The 19,816-nt window shown below is 41.2% G+C and overlaps 3 protein-coding genes across 5 annotated transcripts in view; all 3 read right to left on the reverse strand.

The window, feature by feature from the left end:
• The window catches only part of prxl2b (peroxiredoxin like 2B), a 260,615-nt gene that overhangs the window by 38,439 nt on the left and 202,360 nt on the right, over positions 1-19,816 (reverse strand). The window contains exon 1 of one of the 2 annotated variants that reach the window (XM_052075737.1): positions 7,369-7,382. The exons of the other annotated variant lie outside the window; for it this stretch is intronic. The gene's annotated coding sequence lies outside the window, so the exon portion shown is untranslated. Of the gene's footprint in view, positions 1-7,368; positions 7,383-19,816 lie in introns of those variants that run through there. 2 annotated transcript variants of the gene reach the window in all.
• On the reverse strand, positions 3,726-11,175 carry odad1 (outer dynein arm docking complex subunit 1). Of its 2 annotated transcripts, none has more exons than XM_052075696.1 (14): positions 11,100-11,175; positions 10,749-10,833; positions 10,481-10,670; positions 9,619-9,744; positions 9,428-9,541; positions 9,252-9,319; positions 7,389-7,561; positions 7,152-7,286; positions 6,755-6,837; positions 6,505-6,673; positions 6,228-6,364; positions 5,515-5,624; positions 5,324-5,414; positions 3,726-5,226 (listed from the first exon to the last, which is right to left on the reverse strand). In XM_052075696.1, the coding sequence occupies exons 1-14, from the start codon at positions 11,164-11,166 to the stop codon at positions 5,131-5,133; spliced, it is 1,644 nt and encodes a 547-aa protein (XP_051931656.1). In that variant the 5' UTR covers positions 11,167-11,175; the 3' UTR covers positions 3,726-5,130. The 2 variants fall into 2 exon arrangements, with proteins under 2 accessions (XP_051931656.1, XP_051931654.1); XM_052075694.1 differs by having other exon boundaries at positions 10,737-10,833.
• LOC127607440 (taste receptor type 1 member 3) lies at positions 11,929-18,090 on the reverse strand. Its single transcript, XM_052075742.1, has 8 exons — positions 17,888-18,090; positions 16,999-17,299; positions 15,823-16,179; positions 14,343-14,747; positions 14,054-14,257; positions 13,739-13,859; positions 12,747-13,117; positions 11,929-12,614 (listed from the first exon to the last, which is right to left on the reverse strand). The coding sequence occupies exons 1-8, from the start codon at positions 18,088-18,090 to the stop codon at positions 12,033-12,035; spliced, it is 2,544 nt and encodes an 847-aa protein (XP_051931702.1). The 3' UTR covers positions 11,929-12,032.

Here is a 19,816-nt window from a genome sequence, read left to right on the forward strand (position 1 = left end):
CAACAACCGAAAACAGCCATAAATCAAGAAGTCTCCTATGCCTTTCTGCCGTGCTGCACGTCCATAAATTGTGTGATTGTTGTTAGTTTTTTTCTCATGAAGAATTTAACTGGAAAAGTTGCGGTGAACTATGTCTTTCTCCTTTGTGAACTACTTGAGATGAGCGCCATCCACTTTCTTCACCTCTTAGCTCCACCCTCCCCGTGTCTGTGTGTAAGTGGAAATTTCCAGTAATTCTCCGAGCATGGCAAGAAGCGCTCCTCCTCCCAGTCTCCTCCCGCTTCTGCGATTTTCCCGCCTTCCAGCTTTTACCTGCCCCCAGACATCATGGCCCTTCACACTTGTGCAGCCACGTTGGAACAACTTCATGCTGACACAAAACTACGGTGAAAGAACAACTGTTTGTTTGGAATGGCTCACCAATCCTGCTCATAATTTCTGACACTCATAACAAACAATAATTCTGAATGTTTTTACAATTTCAAATGACCACTTTGATACCATTCCGATCCTATCACTGGTGGGGCTATTTGTAGAGCAGACTCGTGGGCTACTCATATAGTCCTCCTTCATGACAATTTTTGCGCACTTGCTGCTGCAAGAGGTTCAAGCATTCACCTCATGCAATACCTTAACAAGAGTAAGCGTGCCTTGGCTGTGCTGTACAAAAAAAAAAACTTCAGACAAGAGGCAGCTGGAGGAGAACTTTAGTGTGTGCGCTCGTGGCATGAGGCGCGCTGACCTTAGCTCCATTGTGCAACTCCAACAAAGAGCCATCTGCACAGCAACCATAGCAGCGACGCGAGGGAGTCGCGCACACAGAGGAGAGAGAAGGGGTGGGGGCTTTTGGAAGTGAAAATAAACAACAACAACAACATGAATTCATAGATGCTAGAAGTTATCAGAAAACAAAGACGGGACTTTCTTTCCTCTGTCAGAAGACAAGGAGAGCTGCAGCTGCAACTCAAGTGCATATTTCCTGTCTGCAGCCTGATACAAAGAAGTCAAACCGAAACCAAATATTACGCCACAGAGGCAAGGTTCTTGCTGAAACTCCAGTTACACGTGCAAATCTGTACACGCCACATGTTTGCACAAAGACAAAATGGTGCCGGGGATATCTGCGAAGATCTCTAAATGTTTCACAGGTAAAAACATGACAGTCGGGATTGCTTAGCAACAGCGGGAAGAAAAGAAATACATCGGGAGAAACCCGCCGTGCTGCCACCCAGCGGTCGACATTTGCCACATGTCGTAGAATAATTTATAGGAAAGAGATGCAGAACACGATATTTGCATAGATAAAGATTGACTTGATTTAGTAGGGCGGGGGGGGGGGGCGTTTGAAAATGTTTCCACCAATCTGATTGGCTGGGAAACGTGCTCATGGTGTGTGGTTGCCTAGCAACACCCCCTGAGATTTGGGTGAGAGGGTAGAAGGGAGGGTGGGAGTGCTGGTGGCTGCGGTGGCAGTAGCATTGGCTGCGGGGTGGGGGGGTGCTGTGTTATATACACGTCAAGGGGAGGGAAGGGCTCCGGGTGCAGGCGGAGGAAACTACCTGGCAACAATCCCAAATAAACAAACAAGGACGAGGGCAACGAGGGAGAACGACTGGGAATTTTTTTTTATTAGCCAAGATAGTAGGGCAACAAGGTCTTTTCCACTCCCCAACAACAAGACACTGCGGAAAGACGCATAGAGTTCATGCAAGGGTGCTCAGTCTCTCGCGCCTCCCCCAAAAAACACTTTTGGTAACTGGTGTGGTTCCACGGCAGAAAAGTGAAGAATCCAGACAATCAAGCCAATCAAGGTGTACAAATAGGAAGTTGCTGAGCAAAAAGGAGAGGATAAAGTTACTGTCGAGGGGAGTGCTTGGACCGTAGATTTCACTACTTTTGCTATAGGTAGAGCCTGCTGGAGGAGGAGGAGGTGAGTCCAGGCGGGCATTGAGGGCTCTTTGTCAGGAGCAGGAAATGAGACTGGTGTTGCGATTAACAAGGGAAGGTTTCTATGGAGATGCAGGGCCGTGTGCAGGGAAGGACGAAGAGGAGGAGGGGTTGGCGGCGAGAGTAGAATTTCAAAGACGCCAGTCTCTCTTCCATCACGTTTCTCTGCTCGCTGTTTCCACGGCGCCCCCTTTTATCTGATGTAATCTATTTAAGCCGAGGCTGCAAGTGGGTTGATCTTAAATAAGCCCACCAAGCCATCACTCCACCATTCAACCTAATGGTAGGAATAGTAGTTCCACATCCTCCCCAAAAAAAAAATCTTTAAAGCAACACGAGCTCCAGTCGATTACATCAGATTGACCCATTTATGTGCGCTGTCTTGTTTGAAGTATTTGATGCAGCATTTCAGTGATATTGTCTTGAATGCACAACCACGCCGCTCTGTTCGCTTGACCAGAGGATATTGAGGTACCAATTCAATATCCCGATAAAGTGACATGACTGAGTTTTTCAAGATACAAGCTGTCATTCTTCTGACACTTTGTTTTGACTGGCAAATGAAAATTTGAGATATTGTACGAGAACTGAAAGGTGGCCGCTCAACTCATTTCACGACAAGCATTCGTTTGGTAGTTCGCCCAAAAAGCTGTTTCAAACTGCTTATTTCGTTCCTAGTTGACATTAACTGTCGAACTAAGTCTGAAACAAAAAGAATAATGCCTTGCTTATTTAAAACAACCACATATCTTAGCCATACTTGAGTCCCTTTATCTTAATGCTAACAAATAATGTATGCCCTGTCTCACAGTTCTAAAGTTTGGTCTTCAAATCTTCACTTGAGTTTTCTCCTACATTCTCCCTCTTTTTCTCACATTCCACAAACATCCCTGTTGGGATTGATCAAAGAATCAAACTCTTCCATAGTTGTGAATGTGAAGGGTTGTCTGTCTATGTAGGTGCCCTGTAAAGGGATAGACACCAGCCCTTGCAACTGCAATCAGGACAAGCGGCATAGAAAATGAAAGATCAAGATTAATTTTTGAAAATGTTTATCTAAATGCAGCCAAAATTGGATAAACCAAACACAATCAACACACAGTGATGAAAACTATTGCATTGAATACCCAATTTTGATCCAAACTAAGACAATACTCCCCGCGACCCTAGTGAGGAAGAAGCGGTTCGAAAGATGAATGAACGAATAATACAATACTGAAACAATCCTATTTTAAGACTTCAAAATTAGGAGTTGTGGCTTTCATTTTTTTTCCTCGATTAAAAATTTGGCAACATTTTCCCCATTTTATTGTTTTCTACAAGAGTGGCTTATTACTGAAATACTAAGGTTATATTGTTTCTATTGTTGGAGGATGCCGTCAAATAATAAGAAGTAAAAATAAGGTGTGCATGTACATTATGTGTGTCTTTCACATCCAACTGCATGAGTTTTTGCTCTTAAAATCCACACTCGGGTCTGAACACAATTCTAATCCAAGCATTAGAAGTGATTAAAGCTGTGAGTTGACACTTCAATCACATTTTGATTATTCTCCCCACCTTTGCCAATTGTCATTGTCCAAATATTTTAAAACTGTCTGTGACCTTTAAATCCCAAAAATAGCAACAGGCTTGTGAATTGTTTCGCAAAGCCGGTGGTACAAATATAGCATCCAAAAATAAATCACTGCCTTGAGTTTTTCAGGAAGCTGCTGTTTGGATAAGATGACATTTCAAATGGCTGTAGAATAAAAGACCAGAATAGAGATTTCTCACACTGAGGTTCGACATAAACATTGTATTTACTCTCATGTATGCTACAGTGCAAAAAAACATTCACTATAGTTCCTGAACAAACTGTACATTAGCATGTTTCTTAGGAAAGTTTTTCAAATTGAGGCATGCCACGATAGAACCTTAGGGGTGGTGCAGCAATTTGGCAATAATAAAGAAAAACTATGTTTTCAAACCTGCGAAACTTCGGCTACACTCAAAGCAAACCAGTATATCTAGTATATTTTTAGACTATTGTGTTACTATTGTTTATCTGCACATTTTTTCCAAATGTGAGGCACACCGCAAAAGTTGCAGCAGCTTGAAAAAAACAAAAATTCTATCATCAAAACCTGTTAATATTTATTTATAATATCTCTCTATCCCTCCTCCCCCCATTGTTTATCTCAGTGGCTCTAGCGGAAGTGTGATAGTGTGTGTTTGCGCGCACGCGCGCGTGCGTGTGTTTTCACGTAGAGCGCATCAAAATCAAAATCTCAGCATGTCAATTAGAATGACAAAAGCTTTTTGCTGCCCCCAACCTTTGTGTTGGGGCATAGCAGCCAATGTCACGCATGAAACAGTGTACTTTCACAGTCTGGTCCAAAGCCAGATGGCCGCTTACACATTAAAAAGCACAGCTGGTTTCTGTAGCGCGTCTTTATAGCTCATATTGATATCTAGATTAGAATGAATTAAAAAAATAATAAGCACCAAAAAAATGGACGAAAATTATACTTTGAGTGTCGACACTACTCGTCAAAAGTTAGGGATATTGAGAATTTCAGGTGGAATTTCAAGACGAAGCTAAAATACACTATTACTTTTATAGGTTAGCTTCATTTGCCACTCTCTAAGCTTTTGAATGCCGTTCAGTGCTTATATCACAACTTGATGTTCTCAAACAAGGAGCTGAATGGCAAAATTCAGAGCAGGTAATAGATGCGTGAATATCTTCAAGGATGTCTGCTTGTCTTTTTCTGTGACACTTCCAGTCACTCTCAATTTCTGTTGTTCCAGTAGGTTCATCCTGAAAGTTAACGCGCAATCCAAAGATCACTAAGTTTTTGTGAGTACTGTACGAGTACAACACAGCGTCAAATCTATGGCCCGGCGGCCAGATCTGGCCCACGAAAGTAAATCAGGTGTCGGCCATGGTTTTGTTTTATATTTCAGCTCCCACTGGAGAGAAGGGCGTTTCCCTCCAGCAGGCGCACAGTCACTAATCTCCCGCGTTAACCAGCTGCCTATAACCAGTCTGGTGTTCTGTTAATAAACATTTGTTATCAACTCTTATCTCTGCCTATGTTTTTGGAATCTAATTCTGTTCTGGAGCATTCCAGACACCCCTGGTATACAAGCTACATTAGAAATGACCTTTTCATCAGACCTGACATAGGGAACTACCACTCAGATCTGTGCCGTCACTGTTTCCTCTTGAATACGTGGGCTCGTTTTGAAGATTTTTGTTGCCAACTTCAAGTCTGAATTCTCTCTTTGCGTAACCTGGAAGGAAAATGAAGACCATCACACACAATATAACCGTTTCCTAAGTAACATAGACTGTTAAAAAAAAAAAACAGTTAAAAAAAATCTGACTCACCCCTTCCAATATTCTTCTGCGGAGTTCCCCCTGAGAGAGCGGCCGCTCTTCCTCATCCGCGACAAGCAAGTCGTCCGGGTCACAATCCACACTAGGGAGGTCAGAAAACACATCTGTCAGCACAAAGCCTATAAATGAAACTGTATCTGCACAAAATGTGAAATAATCTTATTTGAAATAAAAATGTAAACCTCTGGACTGAAGGTTGAATGATAATATTCTCCTGGAGTGTCTTTGGGTTTTGGCCAAAAAGACATTTGGGAAGATTGGGATTGCATGGATGGTAGTCTTTGCCGTTTTCCTGTAATTGTAAATAAAACAATAGTTATGCTGCGCAAGTGTGCAGAGTGGTGATTTTGTACGTTAAAGGGTGGGGCGTAAAACACATAATGGGAAACTGACAGTATTTTCTCAAAGCGTCCAATTACTATACATAAACATTTATTTCGACTTCCTGCTTGATGCTGAGTGTGATTGGCATTGTTTTGGATATGTGTGAATATTATTCCACGAATCCCTGACTGTGGATAGAATGGTGATGAATGACGCACGTATGCAAGGTCACCCCTCACGAGCCATCTCACTGAAACATTTCTGGCTGTGCCTCTGCAAGTTGTTGACTGTCTCTCAATGTGCTGTGTGATGGACTCCCAATCAATCCAGAGTAGAGTCTGCCCTTTACCCGAACTCAGCTAGGATACTGTCGGTCCCAGCTCCCTTTGACCGATAGTGTGAAAAACACGTGTAGAAAACGGATGGATAATAATACAAATAAAGTCATTTATAAAATGTATTATTTCATTAAATATAGATTTTTCAACAGTCACGGTCCCTGGGCTGTTTGAATGACAAAGTATGGTTCCTTCACACACATTAATTTCACACTTTCACACATTTGCATTACCTTGTTATCGAGGAAAGCCTGTATGGTGAGGAGCTGGTTGGTCTTCTGCTCCACCAGACCCAAGTAGGGCATAATATTGGTGTCACTGATGGAGTCCTCCATGTCACATTCCACTTTAGACACAATACAACTCACTCCTGTGAAAATCAAACAAGACTCTTTCCTACTCTGTATTACATAAATGCATATTAACTGGTGACATTATTAGGTACACATGTAGGTTCAAGTTTAAGCCATTGATGTATTTGTGTGATGATATCTACAGGGGACGCCAGACCTGTTTTAACCTCTTCCAGCACTTTGCTTAAGACGGCGGTACGGTTTTCAAAGTCCTCAGTTTGCGACTCTGTGTCTTTCAGCCGTGCATCGATGTCCCTCAGCGAAGCGTGATGGTCCTGCTCTTGTCGCAAACCTCTCATTTGAAATTGCTCCATCTCTCTCTGGATCTGTATTCGAAACACATTGGATGATGTGGAGTAACACGCATATGGTGTGGTGGTGTGGCCATGGTTTGAGATACAGCTCACCTGGCCGATTTGATCCCGCAGAACCTCAGCTTCATTGTTTTGCTCATTTACAAAGTTGAAAAGTGCAAAGTTACGGTCTTCACCTGCACAAGAAAACAGCAAAATACCCTGTGAAATATGCAAAATACATGACACAAGCAGTATCAGACATTTTAAAAGTCACCAAAATATTAGAAACGGCTAGCAATATGATGCAGTCCAGCTCTACACAACTGCAAACAATGAAAAATAAATTAAACATTTGAAGCTCAGGAAACTAATGCATTACATTTCAGAACTTTTGGCTCATGTCAAAGTAACCAAATAGGGTTCCTTGCTTGAGTGAGTGCTACAAATATGCCCTGATCACATCTGGCTCTCGACTCAACAGTATCGCAGAAGCTGACGTTAGACATACCTTGGATGAAACTGTTGACAAGCAATTCCGGATCAGCCTCTCCTGTCACAGACTGAATTCTCTGGAAAAACGCCTCCAAGTCATCTGGCGACTCCTCACTCAAGTCTTTAGTTCCCTGCTCCTGCAGACCTAAGACTGATAAATGTAACAACAAAAAAAGTTAGATGAGAAGACACAATGAGGGAGAGTGATAGGCAAACTTTCACAGCATCGTTTCAAATACTGTATATCTCTGACCTTGCTCTGTCACATCCTGGCCCATCTTCTCATTGTATTTGGTGGTGATAAAGTCTCTGAGGCCAGACTCATGTGAAATAACCCTCTCCAGCTCCCTCATCTCTGTGTTGTACTGGGCAAGCTCCTTGTCTGCTTTCTCTCGCATCATCGCCAACTTGGACTGAGCCTCCACTCTAAATGCACAAAATATGACCACGACTATCACATCATGTGTGTTTGTTATGCATAGTCATAAGTAAGGGCTGAGTTGGAGTCCATGTGGCACCCGGCAAGGTTCAGTCCAACAGGGGTAGGAAAAATTATGTGTGTAATAATAAAATAGGAATGTATTCTCATTTTTAAATTGCATATTTTAATTAGTTATGATAAATGAACCGATTGTAGTATGGAGTGTCAAAAATAGTTTGTTAGTTTGTTAATAATGAATTTCAGTGACGTGGTTATAAAATTACCCATGCATCTGGTATCATAGTCTAGTATTTCTTACAAACAAATCAATGCCAAAATCGATGTAGAATTTGAGGAGTTATAATTACCAGTCATGTATTGGGAGCATAGCAGTGGTGAATGGAAGGACTCCCGCTTCAAGATGGCGGCTCTGTCGTCATTCCCTCAACCACACGAGGCTCACTTTACATTCAAAATAATCGGTGTGTTGAATTTAATCAATTCTATTTTGTCAAGTATTTGAACAAAATAAAATCATATAAATGCAGTTCCGTTTTTCAAAGTAGATAATCTAATTGTGATGAAATAAAAAGTTACATTCGACAAAACGTTTTTGTTTTTTCAGTGTCGTGGTTAGCTACAATATGTATATAGCTGTGCGCTCCTTCTACCATTGGGCCAATGGAGCACAACACTGCCACATGCTGGCAATGGCAAGGTACTTTCTTGACCCCATTGTGCTTTCCCACTTTTCTGGCTAATCAGAAAGACTCAATAAGTTACACATATGAATTAAGTGTCCTGTAATAGCCAGTTAAACGTCAACATGTGCAGTACATGTGTGATACAACATGTATGTTTGGCACTGCAAAGACAAACAGCAATGTTGGTTGTGTGAGTGCAACTGCTTGGTAATTTATGGAATGCAACGCCTGTTTTCCCTTCTCACAGGGTTAGGGTTAGTAAATTCAGTTTTTTTTCATGAGTTTTAATGATGAACTCATTGACATTATTGGATTGAAAAAACCCCGATGTAAAGCACGGACCAGATAATCACAATGGAATAAAAATGATTTGATCAAATCATTATCATTTTTTAAACTCGACACATGTATTTATTGTTTTTTTAAACTCTTCACATCTATTGGGAAGAGGACAGAAAACCATAAATTTTCCTGCTGTGACCTGCACGTTCCTGCTGAATCGATACTTTGCAGTGAAGAAACAGCTTTTCGTTACAGTTGGGTGAAAACATCTTAAGCCCAAATTTGGTCCATTTCATTTTTTTAAAAAAACAGATCTACATTATTGGTCAGTCCTCTGGTGGTGTGTGTGCAACTTTTACAAATTATTGACCAATCCAAAGTATTAAAAACGGACTCACTTTTTTGATGATGCAATGCTAATGGCTCAACAAACTTTTTTTTGATGATGCAATGCTAATGGCTCAACAAACATGGATTTCTTTGTGTTTGTTTTGTGAAAGTGATGGCTTTACACATGCAAATTTCATCCAATGTCAGCAAGATGATCTGGAGGGGTGAGAAATATCGTGATACAAAACCAGTTCCAGTATTTGCACCTTTTTCCCGATGCCAAATATATATTCCAATACAAGTGTCTGCATGGCCTTCGTGCCCTTCCTTGTTATACTTTCTATCAAACAAAATTTGTAGTACATCTAAAACCTTGTACCTTGCATCGTGGGCTGCAGTCGACACATTGATTGCTTGAACGGTCTTCTTCCTGACATCCTGGAGCTCCTGCAGCAAGCAAACAATTACAACTAAGAGCCAGGGAAAATGGTGTTTTATTTAACACCTGTGTTGCTAGGATGCTGCAGGTCCTAGGAAATATGCTGAGATGTTCACCTGGACCAGCCTGTCTTGTAGCCGCTGGAAACGAACACGCTCAATATGAAGAGTCTGCAGCTCCTCCCGAAGGTGACTGTTCTTGGTCAGCTGCTCATTAAATCGAGTTAAGGCCTTAGGAGACACATTTGAGTTGGTATTTTTATGCTAGTATGTAAAGGCACACAGCTAATTTGATATTTGATATTCACTCCCTGCAGTTTGTTCTCCATTGTGCGTATGGCCTCCTGATTCCGCCTGTGGGCAGACCTTTGGATGTCACTTGTGTTGGCATTCTCTTTCCTCAGCTTTTTCAGCTTAAACTCCATGTTTGAAATCTGCCCACATGACACACAAAACACAATCTGACTTAAGGGAGACAAGTCATGCATTCCCCATAATTTAAAATAGTTCTTGGATGTAAAAAGCTCAAAACATCAAAAAGCACACTGTTCACAATCTTTTTGTAGCCTCACTGAAACAAATCTGCTTTGAGATGGTGGTTATGTCTTATGTCACCTCTGCTGCGAGGACTACGTGAAGTACGGTAAGTTTGTTACAAGTGGCGGAACCACATTGTGAGCCCTAATTTAAAAAAAGCAAGTGTGAAATGTGAATCAAATGAATGAAACAAGTACAAAAAAACTCAAACTTCAAACTCACTTGTGAAGGCAGAACTTCATCACAAAGTGACGGAATTACATCTTGTCAATTAGTACGCGTACACATATTGCCAAAGACAAATACCCTCTCCCACCAATCAAGAATGTGCTGTTTCTCAACATTAATCACACTTTGATTAGCTTTTGGCTCTGTCATGAAAGTGTTTCATAGTTGTTCGTCTGTCGTTTCGAAAAGGCTCCGGATCTTCGCCTATCCTAGCATCGTAGTCATGGGCGGAAGAAATCAATGTGTATATTTATTTTGTGTGTGTGTGTGTTTATGTATTATGTAGCTTTGCTGTACCATTCGGTCAAAGTTGTGCTTACACAGGCAGCTCGGGAAAATGTTACTTAATTGTTTAATCACTCTTGACAGGTGAATAAGCACACCAGAAACTCGACTGTCATTCACCTCTTTTTGCAGCTCTTTTTGATGTTGCATTTCCTTCTCCAGCTCCCCCTCCAGGCGGTCTCTCTGCTCCAGCAGCACTTGAAGGCTCTCTGCATCCCTTTTGTCCTTCTTTTGACGGGACAAGCTCTTATAAGCACCAAGCTTATGCCGAAGCTCCTCCTGCTCGGCAGTCAGCTTCTCTATCTCCTGCCTTTCAACAAAAACACAGAGTCATTTGGATGAAAAAAAAAAAACACTGATGAAGTTTTCTTCTCACTGTTGTTTGCACATTTGCTGCCGGGCCTGAATGCTGTAGGCTTGCCTGTCTGCATCCAAGATCCGGTACTGTCTCAGCAGCTTAGATTTCTCTAATTCTGTTGAAGAAAATGACACCCAAGTTTCTGCACATACTGTATATTCATAGTGGATCTTGACGTGAGGAACACACATGAACACCAGCAGTCGCCTTTATACAGCACAGTACTGCTCCACTATTCAGTGAGATTTCATCCAAGAGTTGTCAAAATGTACATTCTAAAATAACAAGTGACTTTAACGGCTCTTGTATTAGATATCATTGTGCAAGGGTATGTGATGCTGTGACCTTAGAAATGTTCTTCAATATTTAGCTCAGTATTACCTGTACTATCAGCATCGACATCATTACTGTCTGAGCGGCCACTTCTGGTTGCTCTTCCCCTGGACATGTTTACACAATACTCTAAAGGACACAAATGGTTGAAAACATTAAATCATTATATCAAAAACACAGTGAAGCTGCCGTCTTGTTTCCCCCTACATATTTGAATTTACCGGGTGTTTATCTTCAAGTATGGCATGGCGGTATTGGTATGACGTTAAAATTACCCAGGTGAAAAAAGCTCATTAGTGTGGGTAGCTACAAACTGTACTACTAAAATACTTGGTTAAAAATTACGCTAACTGTCAGGGTGTTCGTTTGATACTCGAATAGAAGTAATCTTACCCGATTTAAAAAAAGTGAAAACCCGGGGCGTATTCTCAGTCGTATTTTCCTAGAGGAGAGCGGAAACTTGAGTTGTTAGTAACTGTCGCTACGTTGCTTGAAACTTCATTTCCCAGCAAGCACTGCGCGAGCAGCAAGCACCAATTTGGTGGGTGAACTTTTTAACTCGACCATTATCCTTATTTTGTATTTTTTGTTTCACTATCTGTATTTTGACTCATATTTGAAAAAAAATGGTTAAAAATATTCACATTCACAACTACACCAAATGAGGATTTATTTGTGCCAGATCCACGCAGTAATGGGTATTCGTGGAGTGGACAAACGTTGAAGGCTCCATGGGAAATTGATAAAGCAGCCCGTACACGTTTTGTTAAGGTGTGAACTGTGTCAAACAAGCAAAATCCAAGTACAGCCTGTTTGTTTTAGCCCACGTGATGTGAATAAAATACCTCACCGTATGTATGATGTGATCATCGATATATTTCACACATTGACAAAGTGGACACAAAGGGTTACAGTAACATTAATATTAATGCAATTGCCACATACAAATAGATGTTATTACAAATGTGGAATACAGTGCTGTTAATGGGCTTGCTGAGGCTGTGGGTCCTCATTCGCTGGCATTGCACCTTCCAAAAAAGTGCAGAAATACTCCAAGGTATTGAGCTCCGGCTTCCTCAACAATAGGTGACATTTTGGGAAATAGTAGGCTGCCACTAGTCCAAAGTTGCTGACCATATTAAAGGAAATCAGAATAGTATACCTGTTCCTTTCATTCATACCCATATAGATGGGAATAAACGTCACCCAAATCATGCAGTAGATTAGAGTTGAAAAGGTGATGTCCCGGGCAAGGTAGTACTGGTGTGGAGGTTTTGTTGCCATGAAGGTGCACATGAATGACATAAGGGCCATTAAAACGTTGAGGCCTTGCATCAAGGCCAGTCCGACCATTGGTATCACCGGGCATGACAAGAAAGCCCTCAGGAAATTTATTTCCATATGGGCCACATGCTTCGAGAGTGAGGGCCCTTCTTGGATGAACCAGCCACAGAAACCGGCCTGTACGGCACAGCAGATGATCAAAAACAGCCAGCAAGCAGGACCTCGCAGTGTCTGTAGGTGAGAGGCAGCCTTGTCGTGGAACTCTGCTATTATGAATATCTGCGTTAGGAAACAAGCGAAAATATAATTTTTTTTCAGTTCAAGTACAGTAAATATATTTTTTGATGATGGATGTGTTCACTGTTGGAAGTTCCACTGTACAATATAACTTAACGTCATTTTTCACATCACCTGTAGTGAAATGGCTGCGATAACAGAGAGGGCAATGGTTTGGAAAATGGAGATGAGGGGCAGCTGAAGGTGACACAGCGCGTCACCTGGCTGACCCAGGAAGAGCGCCAGGCTGAGGCAAGCTCCCACCAGGCTGAAAAGCACAACAAAAGCCAAAGGTCCGCCGGAGGCCGCGACTATGGGGGTCCTCCAGTGCCGCAGGAGCACAACAGCCACGCTGACCTGACACAGCAGCAGCAGTGCCCCGCCCAGTGCCAGATGAAGTGCGGCAGGTTTGTCCCAGGACAAGACATCAAAGGTTGGTTCAGTGCAGTTAGTGCTCAGAGTCTGTGACCATTGGCCTTTAGGGCATGGGGTACATTGGATGTCTTCTAGGTATTGGAAAGCATAAAAAGTAAACCCTCAAATATCAAGTTGCAGGGGAAACAAATTCCTTGACATGTGAACATGAACAACAATTCCACTTTATTTCCCTCAAATGTCGACAACAGGGCTATCGTGGTTATTGAATTCATTCCTAACATGTAATGAAATAAAAGCAACTGACCTCAACCCTTAAGTTACCTTGTCCGCTTGCATATTGCAATATGACTAATATTGACTAATACAGTATTGTACAAGCCCCTCCCATCCTTCCAAACATTCAACTTTCAAACATTTGGTACTTTTAAACAATTTTTTTTTGACAATACCTCCACAAGTCCAAGTTTTGAGTTGCACACCATTCGTGTAGTATGACCTTTTGATACATCATGCGAGGCAGCATACATTTGATATATTCATTTAAACATAACTTCAAATGTATTATCCAAATTAAGGATTGCAATTTATCTGTCAAAATATCCAACCTGGTTTAAGAAAAAACATGGAGAGAAGCAGGTTTTGCTCCATCTTAGATTAATGAAGTGGGAATCATTGATCCTCATTAAAAGAATAAGTTGAGTTGTATTTTAGTTTAATCGTTTCAAAGAATTGAGAGGGAAAAATATTACCTTTATTGGCCTGATAAGTGCCCGGCAGACAGTCAATGCAATCAAAACAGCACGAATGAAAGCCTTTGACTCTGCGGACTTGGCCGATCCCACATGCTGCTGAACAGGTGGACTCCGGGACCTGCAAAAGTGATGGCATTGCAGTTTTGTGTGTGTGTTTTATTTCTGATCTTAAATGGGAAATTTCATGGGAAATGTACTTTTCAAATGCTTCTACACAAATATTTGGACCTCTGGACTGTGATATGTGTTCTCATATATTATGTGTGTACCACATACATAATATGTCCGCTGCAAGGGTTTGTTTTGAATTACCTGTGAGTTTTCAGTGTGCCATTTGATAAGAGACTTGTTGATCGACAGGTCTTCATCAAAGCTTCCAACAACTCGAAAATCCAAATGTGAGTCGGTCCAGATCCACTCGATGACGCCGTAACCCATGTTGGGGTTCCCACTACTGTCAAAGACTAAATGTTTACCATTAATATCAAAAGACGTGTTCTGTAACACTCGTAGCAACTGCAAAAGAAAGGAGAATAATTAATAAAAATCATGAATGAGTTATTTAGGGGCAATAATTTGTTGGTATCAAAATCAGGTTCACCTTCCACGGAAGAATTCTGGTCTCGGCATCCCATTTGCAGGTGGTGGTGTTGCATCCCAACATGTTGTGCAATGACTGTGCAACACTGTAGATAGCGGCATACACACTAAAAGACGCTCTCTGCACTGCAGCGTTCATGACTAAGCTCATGTTTGCAGGTGATAAATTCCAACATTTCGGACAGGGATCGTTGGGAGTCGGTGCATCAGAGGACGTTTTCTTCTCCTCACTCAGTTTTGTAAAGAGCGCCTCCGTGTATGCTGGGAGCAGATCCAGGGTTTGCGTTTTGTAGGTGAATCCGATGATGGTACCGATGGTTTGGATGTCGGGGATGGATGTCAGGCGACTGTGAACGACCCAACTTGCGCTGGCGATCCACACGCCCTTCATTTTCCTCTTGATAACCTGTGAATGATCGCTACAAAATGTAACCCTTACATACAGTATGTCAGTTCGTACTATGGGTGGTTGTGCAAAATAAATAAATAAATATGGCAATTCAAAAGATCATGACAAACCACATTTAAAGTGCCGATAAATAAGTCATTAAATAAAGACAAATATCAGTAATTAAAAGCGAACGCCATGAAATACAGACATTTAAAGAAAATAATTTAAAAATATTTTTAAATAATTATGCCATATTGATGTAAAAATGAAAGTTGAAATAAATACATTCGTTTGATTATATTGGTTCAATATCATGGAGCCCCTAAAGTTACAGGTGGGGGAGGGTGGGGTGCAAATATGTTTCTCATCATGTTGAAAACATTTGTAGTCCGAACAAGAAAATGTTTTCTTCGAATGAGAAACTCTGAAAAGAAGATGTGAGGCACCATCCAAATCTTGTTAGCAGTTTTAAAACTGCTCACGCCCCTGTAACCCTTTCAGGGACAGCGGTTACTACAGTAAAGAGCTTATCATGTTATCAGGTTACAGGGTGCATAACAGGGTTAAATTACCGTAATTGATTCATTTATATTTAATAATGTCAATGCCCTTATATTCATTTATTTTGGTCACCAATAATGCGCCGGATATGACAACTGCCCTCAAAGTTTTGTTTTTATGATTCATCAGCTATGAAAAAAAATTAATTCACTTTTTTCCAAGCTGTTGATGATACGTCTACATGCATTTGGGTAAACGTTTGAAACACAGGGACGGGTGGGGGCAGTGATATGAAGTAAGGTATGAAATATGGTCTGAACAAAACAAAAGAAAAAAGAAGTCGTGGTGTCACTGCAGTTGGTGCGGAGGTCTGGTCACATTTACTGCCACCCACCAGGCCAGAAGTGTAGCCCCGCGAAAGAACATCTCTGTCCAGTAGGTGGCAGAATAACACTAGCATCCACTGCTGTCACTGATGCACTTTACCATCGAGACTCATTCATATGCAAGTTGGAGAAAATTGACTTAGAAAAGGAACGGATCGTTTATCATTATAGGTGCCTGTATGTTTTGCATGAACATAACTTGCCTCTTTAAAGAAGACCTCAGCTGGGTCTGGAAGAGAAAAGACCAACACCACTTTGACATTGGTGGCTTGGATGTTATCGACGATATTTTTGACTGCTTTCACGGGGTCAGTGTAGACTGGAATCATGCCCTGGTAGGCCACGCATGTCGACGTGGTCTCGGCTTTTTTAGTGAACTCTTGTGCGCCTTGTTGGCCGTACTCTTCATCGCTGCCCACGACCGCCACCCAGTTCCATGCGAACTCCTTCAGCAGAAGCACGATGCCGTTAATCTGCCACGTGTCACTGGGTACTGTACGGAAGAAGGACGGGTAGACTCGCTTGTCGCTGAACTTGTCGCTTGTGGCGCCAAAGCTGATCTAAAGTGGAAACAGTCATATATGACTCTTTCAGTATCAATCAAATGTTCCAACATGATCTGAACTTGTAGTTTATATCACAATATATATGAAAAAAACAGTTGGGTTGATGTATGACTAAAGTACAGACAAATGTTGTACATCTGCTGTCTTTAAATTGGTAATTTTTTTGGTCATGATTATTCTTAGGCCAAATAAATCCCAATTTCAAGGACTTTTTATTAATCAAATTTTAAAGCAGTTCATTGTATTTCAAATTGACATGTGGTAGTAGTTGGAAGCGTGATCCAACTTTTGTTTAAATGTAAAACACTATAACTGCCCAAAGCTTCTTGTGCAGTGTGCGGGATTTGGCAGGTAGATTTCCAATCTCTGTCTCTCACTATTCTTTTACAACAACATCTAACTATATTTATAATTTCACATACACATGTGAATAGGATACGTTTGGAATGCATGTCAGCTTTCACAGCGTAAATGATTGCAGCGCAGCTACGAATCAAGTACTTTCTGCCGTGGTCGCTTGGTGTGCGGCGGGCCTTAGCAGCATGCAATTTGGTCATGAGTTGACCCACACAATATTCTCGAAAGGGCTTGCCAAAAAGGACCCCAGGAAGGCTGCCATTTTGTTTTGAAGCGGCCTTTTTAGGGTCATTAAGATGCCTCCTCGTGGAAAATTTTAGGTGTCATCATTTTATTTGGGAGGAGCACAGAAGCAAATTTCGGGCCTGTTTATCACTGTGTAGGTAAGTTCACTGCACTGCATCATATTGCGCAACTTCAACACAGTTCAAAGAGAATGTTGATGAGGAGCCAAACCTGCGGCATCAGAAAAAATCCCAGAAGTTTTCCAATGACTGACACCATTTCAGAGTTGAAGGGCCCAATCACAGCAACCACGTTGGTCTCGTAGTCAGTGTAGTTGCACTCCACAGACAGCTCGCCGCTATTTTTTGCCGTCAGGAAAGAGATAGTGGGCCTTACAACAACGGCGGTCTGTTTGCACGTGTCATGAATTTCATAACCCAGCTTGATGCCCGGGAGCAGCGCTTGGTTGGCGTTGACGTCGTCCACCGTATATTTCATCACCACTGCAAGTCCCAGTTCAAGCTCATTCAAACTGGGAAGAAGGCAAATCAAAAAGCCTTTTTGTAATCCCTATAAAGTCCTTTAAATATTCACCCACAACACCAAATTGCTGGCTTCCCCAATACAAACTAATTTAAACTTGTCAAGCTTTTAAAGCCATTCCAGCCTGAAATATACATTACCAGTATAAAAAACATATAATTACAAAACGAATGAAAATGCCATTTTGATCCCACTCTTAACTTACAAGAATAACAATTGTTATTCTCTCCTAATCGTCCACCAGATGCTGCTATTTTCCCCGCACAATTTCACCTGTTACAGTTTTATTCAAGGGTGCCTTGCTCCTGGAACGATGAGTATGGATCAATGTATGCAAAAAGAAAGTGATTGCATATGTGACTGACATCTTAAACATTTTTTTTCCTTTGACGCCCACGCTCTGCACGCCCAACAATTTCATTAAGAAACAGCTAAAATCCCTCAAACAAGACAAGCAGATAGATTTCAGGCTGAAATTCTGCCAGAGATGAACATTAAAAATGTATGGCACGCTATCACCGCCGGCTCTCTTAAGTGGTAATCGCAGGATGTTGCATGTATTATGCCAGCCGAATACCTTTCACAGCTGATGTCGTTCGGTTCGGTCCTTTGGCTGAGGTTGCTGGTCAGCTGGTTAATGGAAAAGAGGCCACCCAGCATAATATCTCCAGATAAATTGAACAGGCTCGTGGAAATGTTCTGAAACCATACAGGTGAAGTCACGCAACACGCCAGCCTCAACGTGCAGAACAGAACCAGCAGATTCAAAGATACAGCCATGTTTCTTATAAGCAGTGTCGAATGAGGCTACAGGGATGAGGTCAGCACTTGCAGGTGTACCATGCAACCTTCTGGGATGCAAATTCACCTGTAAGATGAGTTGTAGCATTGTCCCCTCCTTTTTAACATGAAGTATTAGGTGAGGCCATAAAGTTGTTGTCTGGCAAACTAAAGGTTGCTGGTTCTACCCCCGAACTCCTAAGCAACCCTGTAAATTTTATTTCAGAAAATATTGAACTGGTTGAGTCCTGGACCTGCGAGTGACGAAATTTATGAGTTTTTCAAGAAAGATTTGAAATATAGGTACTATTTAGTGGCAGTCAACATTCAAAAATTAGGTCAAACACTCGTTTCAATCAATTTATTGCTAATCCCAGTTAAAGGTTACTGTCCCACTAAACATAAAATAAGGAGAATTAGGAATGTATTTAAAACTATCATATAACTTTGACTGTGAAAAACCCGTTAGCTTAATGCTAACACGAATGTAAAACCTTATACGTAAGATAACAAATAGTATCAATGTTGCAGTTTTATTAACCCTTTAAGCAATGGATATTTGACCACAAACGGTGAGGCAAAACATGTAGACTGACAATATAACCAACCCTCACATGCATATATTATTTATCCTCTATGAAAAACAACTATCTTGTTCTTTCCAGACACATCAATTCCACACAAACCACAGAATTGCTAACGATTGAGCAATCGATTTACTATGCCCATTTCTAGTTAGAATTTGTCACATGGCATCACATATGTCAGCATCACCAATCATTGTGTGAATATGTGCCCAGGGACAATCATAGAACGACTGTTGCTTTTGTTTATACAGCCGGTGCTCAACTCCCCACGACATTTTCCTGACATTTGTTTGTGGTTTGTTGTTGATTCTCTTCTCTCCCGAGAGATGAGCACAAGATTTTATTTTGAAATTATACACGTGACTACGCATCGTTGCCAATTACTGAAATGAGATTCCTGTCGAAAGAGCAAAAAAAAACAACAACAGAACAGATCAGGGCCGTGAAATAATGCAAATGTATTTGGAATGTCTTCTTCAATTTATTTTGTTTTGTCTTTCCTTTATTGTCTAGCTTTGCATGAATGTTTGCATATAATGCTCACCCTTGCAAGCAAAGTGATACATTTCCTCCCAGTAAATTTACATAGATATACACAAGACATAGTTTATTTTTCTAACAACCATATGCTTCCTCTGTTTTTTTTTGATCGCTCCAAGTATTCTTCATAGACATGGAGATTATTTTTCTTTGTTAATTTCATTTTCTCCAAGAAATTGCTGTGTGTCCTCACCTACGCACTTGTGACCTGCGATTGCAGTGTTTGCAAACAACCATTATGGTTTTTAATCATGTACCTTTTCGGCTGCTTTGAAGCTGTATCAGCTCCAGGAAGGGCTTATTCAGAGATATACAAAGAGGTATTCTACTCGCTATCTCATTTTGGTATCTTGACGTAAGCCAGGCGATGAAATTCAATGATTTTCTTTGGTGCAACTTGTCTGTCCTTTTCTCCTACTGCATTGTAAACCGTGAACCACAAATGGCTCCAGCCTTTAATTTATGTGCAGAAACGGTTTTCATTGCTCATCAACCTTTTTTTTGGGGGGGGGGGGGAGTGCCATTTGTGTTTTATTAGCATCGTGTTAATTCACTGTCCTTCTACACAACTGGTGATGGATTCTATTTAGTATCTGGTT

Source organism: Hippocampus zosterae, chromosome 9 (genome assembly GCF_025434085.1).
Source record: "Hippocampus zosterae strain Florida chromosome 9, ASM2543408v3, whole genome shotgun sequence".
NCBI classification, from domain to species: domain Eukaryota; kingdom Metazoa; phylum Chordata; class Actinopteri; order Syngnathiformes; family Syngnathidae; genus Hippocampus; species Hippocampus zosterae.